General features: G+C 34.1%; 1 protein-coding gene across 1 annotated transcript in view; it reads left to right on the top strand.

Annotated features, from left to right (window-relative positions):
* The window catches only part of LOC107692616 (solute carrier family 24 member 2), a 21,273-nt gene that overhangs the window by 9,965 nt on the left and 4,508 nt on the right, over window positions 1-6,800 (top strand). Inside the window, exons 3-6 of the mRNA XM_016491763.1 lie at window positions 5,085-5,120; window positions 5,216-5,324; window positions 5,427-5,501; window positions 5,973-6,049. Coding sequence (XP_016347249.1) covers window positions 5,085-5,120; window positions 5,216-5,324; window positions 5,427-5,501; window positions 5,973-6,049 — 297 coding nt within the window. The remainder of the gene's footprint in view (window positions 1-5,084; window positions 5,121-5,215; window positions 5,325-5,426; window positions 5,502-5,972; window positions 6,050-6,800) is intronic.

Below are 6,800 nucleotides of genomic sequence, written 5' to 3'. Positions count from 1 at the left end.
TTTCCCCTCTATAGATAATACTGTAACGGGGGCATTGCGTGGCCCCCCCCCCCACACACACACACACACAATCAATTTGTAGTCATGCATAAAGTTTGAAATTGAAGGATTCACAAGGTCAGTTGTTTATTTTCTAACATTTTCACATGATGTCGACAGGTTAGAATTTAAGCAGTGTGTGCACGCCTCGTGAAACATCTGTAAGAATTTTTTTTTTGTAATACAACACATATGGTAGCTCACCAGACTCCAGACAACAGAAGGCCAAAACAAGGTCAGTCCTAATCTTGCAGCTAATATTTTTCTGCTTCAGTTTTTGGTCTCAGATAGCGCTTAAAGATCTCTTCTGATAAATGAAATGATCAGCTCCATGTTCAAATCACCAGTGTGCCCTTGAGTAAGCTATTCTGTATGCTACATATACTACTGTATATAGCTAATATTTCATTATATTATGGTAGATGTTTTACTAGTGAAATCCCTTTTACTAGTAAAATCTTTTCTGGAGGGCTCTTAAAAGCATGAAATGGACTTTTATTTTTCATGTCTCCTACCTTTTGCATCTGTAGTCGTCAGCCAAAGTTTTGCATCTCTAGTCGCTTGCCAAAGTGGTATGGTGCAATCAGTCCATCAGAATCATAATTTTCCTGCAACTATAGATTGATCAGATTGACTCAAAATGTGTGGAAAAAGAAGGAATCAGTGGGATGTTCTGAATGAGACAGTCCCTGCAATACCTGTGCTACGTTGTCAAAGAAATGCTGTAAAAATGAAATTACATAATTTCAAACAATTCTTCTTATTTCTTTTAATTTGTTTTAAAGTGTTTGCACTTCTTTATTCAGGATTCAGCTTTGAGACTCTGAATTTAGAGATTATTTTAAGGTCCTACGTGTAGTCTTAGGCCTCAGTCAGATTTTTGACTGTTTGGTGCTTAATGTTATGTTTAAAATTATGTTCACATGATTGCCATGTAATGAATTCTATAATGTGAAAATATAAACTAAAACGCCAATGGTAGTAAAATATAACATTCAATTTATTTTCGAAGTTGTAAATATTGCAGAATCTTTTGCGAGAAAATTCTATTTCAGTCTTATTTAAAAATTTCACGTTTGTTTCAATGTTACTTCAATGCTATTTCTTTGTAATTATGAAATGTACTAGCAATTTCTGAGTGAAAATTGTTTCTACACCATTTTTTCATCTTTATAATTTCTGTAACTATCAAGTTTTAAAAACTGTAAGAGAATAGCGAAGTCCACACCACAACTATAATTATAACAATAACGATAGAGAAATGATATCGCTGGGATCAAATTCGGGGCAATTTTTTTTCCAGCTTATAACTGATAAAAACATCAACAGGCAATAAGCATCCATCCTACTTTAATTGGACAGTAATTGGAAGGTGGGTTAGAATAATGTTGTCATCCATTTGTCTGGAGGATAATGTAGTATAGTTTTCATTCTTAGTGCGAACGGCCTTAACTCAGACGTTTAAGATTGTTGGCCTAGCAGCAGGACGTCCGGTAATGTCAGACAGCTTCAGCGAACTGGTCTCCGGTTGGCTGACCTCTGCTTTAAAGCTCGCTGAGCACACAGAGCTCAGCTGTATTTCCATAGGCCAGAGCTTATCTTCCACCTGCAGAAAGACCAAAGCTGGGAAGGGAGGAACGTGAACAGGGAGCAAATGGCAGATCCTGCTAATCACGAAGGAAACGTGCTTAAGTCCTTTATGCTCTACTGGGCTGATTAGGCTTAATTAAGGCTGTTCGTGTGTCTCTGCTGAGCCAACTGATTTTCTCATGAGAACACTGATGGTGCTGCCACCTCACTGGGAAAGAGCTTGTTGAAAAAGAGCTTATTTTAACCATTTAGGAGCAGAGCTATAAACAATTTGAACTTGCAATAATGTATTCTCTCTTATGTACCTGAAGACTATGAAATAGTTCCACAAAATAAATAAATTACATTGTTTTCTTCAAATAAAATAAATTACTTGTTTTTTTGTTCTAAAATGTTTATTAAATAGAAATACAATTTAAATATAAAAATATTACTTAATATAATATAATACTAGACATTAATGATACTTTAAAGTCATAACTTTCCTGATTTAAAAAATATAATATAAAAGTGTCTGCTAAATGACTAAATGTAAATGTATTATATGCTTATATATATATATATATATATATATATATATAAATATTTACTATATATACTGTATATGTACAGTTGTGCTCATAAATTTACATACCCCTTGCAGAATGTGCAAAATGTTAATAATTGAAACAAAATAAGAGGGATCATGAAAATTGCATGTTATTTTTTATTTACTACTGTCCTGAATAAACTATTTCACATAACAGATGTTTACATATTCTCCACAAGACAAAATAACTGAATTTATAAAAAATGACCCCATTCAAAAGTTTACATACCTTTGAATCTTAATAATATGTGTCATTTCCTGGATGATCCACGACTGTTTTTATATTTTGCGATATTTGTTCATGAGTTCCTTGTTGGTCCTGAGCAGTTCAACTGCCTGCTGTTCTTCAGAAAAATCCTCCAGCTCCTACACATTCTTTGGTTTTCCAGCATCTTCTGCATATTTGAACCCTTTCCAAAAGTGACTGTATGATTTTGAGATCCATATCTTCACACTAAGAACAACTGAGGGACTCGTACACAACTATTACAAAAGGTGGAAACATTTACTGATGCTCAAGAAGGCTACACAATGCATTAAAAACTTTTGAACAGGATGATAATGTGTAAATTCTTCTCATTTTGTTTAACAGTCATATTTTTTCATTTAGTTCTGGACTTCAGAAGCTACATAAATACATGTTTCCCAGAAGACACAATAAGTACAATTTACCCTGATCATCCAATTTAAAAAGTTTACACCCCCCGTCTCTTAATCCATTGTGTGGTCTTCTTGAGTATCAGTACGTTTTCACCTTTTGTAATAGTTATGCATGAGTCCCTTAATTGTCCTCAGTGTTAAAAGATGGATTTCAAAATCATACAGTCAATGTTGGAAAGGGTTCAAATATGCAGAAGATGCTGGAAAACCAAAGAATGTGCAGGAGCTGGAGGATTTTTCTGAAGAACAGCAGGCAGCAGTTGAACTGCTCAGGACAAACTTTTTTCAGTAAACTTTTGAATGGGGTCATTTTTATAAATTCAGTTATTATTTTGTCTTGTGGAGTATATGTAAACAAACATCTGTTATGTGAAATAGCTTATCCAGGACTGTACTAAATAAAAAATAACATGCAATTTGGCACATGCACATTCTTGCACATTTGCACACTCTGCAAGGGGTATGTAAACTTATGAGCACTTATACATATACATACTTATACTATACTTATATTATATATATATATATATATATATATACACACACACACAGTGTATATAATATCAGGCATTAATGATGGATTCAAATAAATTCACCTTTCTTCATAAATTTTAGTTTAGAATGATATGGTTGATTTACTGGTTATTTATTGGATATGGAATTAAATGCAGTGCAGTTTTGTTTAAAATCTAACATACAGTGATCAGACAAAAGCTACTGTGCAGTGCTTGACGACACATTTGTATGAGATTTTGAGGGCAGATTTTGTAATTTTCATCTTTTAGTTTCAGTGGTTTCTTAGAAACTGTTATTGATGGTATTTGAAAGATGGGTCAAAATTCTATGATTGGCCTTCCTATACAATACTCAAGAAGTGCTATTTAGGGTCAGGTATAAGTCTTAGCTGTTTTTAGCTGTGCTGTGTAACAGCTTAACATGTTCTTGGTTCTGCATGTTGGGGATAGATTGATCTGATCTTTTTAAAGCTGGCCTTAAATGTCCTCTTATCTTTGTTACACTCCATTTATTTATTTATTGTTATTTTTTTGTCTTGTTTATGTAATGAGGCATTCCCATTCTATTTATGAAATTGGTTTTCTATATTAAAAATATAATCAGATGTAACAACTGATCCTTTCATACTATTTCCTGTATTTATAGGAGTTAAATGGAGTCAAATCTTTGTTAATGCAGAAGTATAAATTAGGTAAAATATTCAGCACACCCCATGGTGATTTTAAATGTTTTTATGCTTAAAATGAATAATTATTATGTTTAATTATGGTATATCTCTTACTATCATGTATACTCTATCTGTCTGTCTGTCTGTCTGTCTGTCTGTACAAACACATACAAAAAGCAAAGACACATTAAATTGATTCAAAAGTGAGGACATTTATAATGGTACAAATTATTTCTGATTCAACTTTCTATTCATTAAAGAATCCAGAAAAAAGTCTCTTGGTTTCCCCCAAAATGTTATGTAGCACAACTGTTTTCAAAATTGAATATAAGAGATTTTTAGAGCACCAAATCAGCATATTAGAGTGATTTCTGAAGTACCATGTGACACTGAGGACTGGTGTAATGACTGCTGAAAATTCAGCTCAACATCACCCGAACAACTTATTTCTAAAATATATTAAAATAGAAAAAAACAGTTATTTAAAATTGTAATACTGTTTCGATCAAATAATTGCAGCCTTGGTAGGCATAAGAGATTTATTTCAAAACATAATCCAACTCCAAACTAGTAGTGTGTGTGTGTGTGTGTGTGTGTGTAGTGTGTACTGTATGTATGTTTGTATATATACCACAATTAAACTTAATATGGTGAGCAGAAAACCATGGCTGTTAACATTTTTTATAAAATACTTTTTTAATAAACTCCTGATAATGCTGGAGCTGCTGTTGCTGCTTTTGTGGTGATAAAACAAATCATCACTGGAATTAAATGACTGATTTTTGCTCTGAAGTCAGGTGTGTTGTTTCTGTGAAAACAAAAATATATATGGTGCTAATATATGGCTAATGGTTTTATCATTTCCTGTACTTGTTGAGTTTCTCTGAAAATGCCTTTTAAGGTGTGGGGTTGTTTTAAGAATACCCCAAACTATTTTTTTCAGGAATTAAAAAAAAAAATTGGCCTTGATTTTACTTTTCATGGAATTCACTAAGTTCTGTTTCTCTCTTTTTTTTTCTCAAGGTTATCAGTGCAGGAGATGATGAGAATAAACTCTCGGTAAGCAGCATCATCATCATCAGGACCCTATCAGCATAACATACATAACAGTACATTTAAATATCTAAAGGCATTTCTTCTTTTTTTCCCTATAGGCTAAACCCCGCCTCCAGAGAGGAGGAAGCTCCGCCTCCCTCCACAACACTCTCATGAGAAACAGCATCTTCCAGCTAATGATTCACACTCTCGATCCTCTCAGCGACGGTAATGTGCAAATACATACACTCCAAATTTACAAATACACACACATTGACTCACATCATAGATTCGTTAAGTATTATTAATAAAATATGTCATATATTCTAGGGAGGTTCAAGGAGAAGGCATCAATTCTACACAAGATTGCAAGAAAAAAGGGACAAGATGAGGCAAATGGTGTTGGTATGTTTAATATTTTGTGTAACAGCACTCCTTACCCATTTTACTTCAGTAATGTGACATATTTCTGAGTAAAATCAGCATAATCGCTGTAGGGTTGGAATTTTTATCCACTGAAAAGTGGCCTTTCCATGCCAACTATGTTTGCAAAAGTATATGAAAAGTAAAGGGATTTGGTGACATCAGCTGAAAAGGAATGCATTTTCTGATTAGGAACCTCTAAAAGAAGATTATATATATTTTCTTTGGAAATTTGCAATGAGTCCACTGTAACATCAGCGACATTTTTATTTTGATTTCCTGGTAACTTTAATAATATAGCCACATAAACAAAATATTTACTTCTATCATAAGCCTCTAAAATCTGCGGTTAGTGTTGGGGTTTATGGGGATTTCAGCGCTTAAATCACATCATTACATATTATAATAATAAAATAACATTTCATTTCAGATTTCTGTTGTTTCATTTTCTAGTTGACAAGAATCTTCCCAACAGCACTAATGTGGAGGTTGAAGTCACTCCACCTATGAATGGCAGTGCTGGAGCTGAGGTGATGTCGCAACACGACTAGATCATCTTGATATATTCAAATATATTGGAATCCTTAAAAGGGTGGTTGATTGCGATTTCACTTTTTTAACGTTGGTTGGTGTGTAATGTTGCTGTTTGAGCATAAACAATATCTGCAAAGTTACGAAGCTGAAAGTTCAATGCAAATGGAGATATTGTCTTTTAAAATTCTGGCAGTTTAATGCCAAAAACGGCTGGTAGGGACTACAAGAAGTTACTTCCCGGGTTCGTGACGTAACAAACCCAGATAAACCCCGCCCTCGGGAAAAGGCAGCAAATGGGGCGAGGCCATGCTGTGCTGCTTTAGAGAAGAGGAAGAGAAAACTAGAGGTGCACGTAAAAATCTATTCATATATGAATCGCGATTCTGTCTTCTAACGATTCTAATGGATTCACAAGTTTCAAAATCAATGTTCTAAAGCAGCGGTTCTTAATACTGTTCCTCGCGTTCCCCTGCTCTACACACGCTCTGCATCTCTCTCTCTCTCTCTCTCTCTCTCTCTCTCTCTCTCTCTATCTCTCTCTCATTCAGCTCAGCTCCAACAATGAACTGCTCCAATTATACACTAATTTTCACATAGCTATGAGAAGCGTTAAACATGGACGCACGTGCAGTTGCCATACTGTATTAAAGCTTTAATCAGGATAAAACCGTATATTAAAAGCTAACATAAGCAGTAGCATTTACAAATAACAGCATATCTAAAAGTATGAGACAACAACAAACAAAA

This window comes from Sinocyclocheilus anshuiensis, unplaced genomic scaffold (assembly GCF_001515605.1).
Source record: "Sinocyclocheilus anshuiensis isolate Anshui unplaced genomic scaffold, SAMN03320099.WGS_v1.1 scaffold50, whole genome shotgun sequence".
In the NCBI taxonomy this organism is placed as follows: domain Eukaryota; kingdom Metazoa; phylum Chordata; class Actinopteri; order Cypriniformes; family Cyprinidae; genus Sinocyclocheilus; species Sinocyclocheilus anshuiensis.
This window is presented reverse-complemented; position numbering and strand designations above follow the sequence as displayed.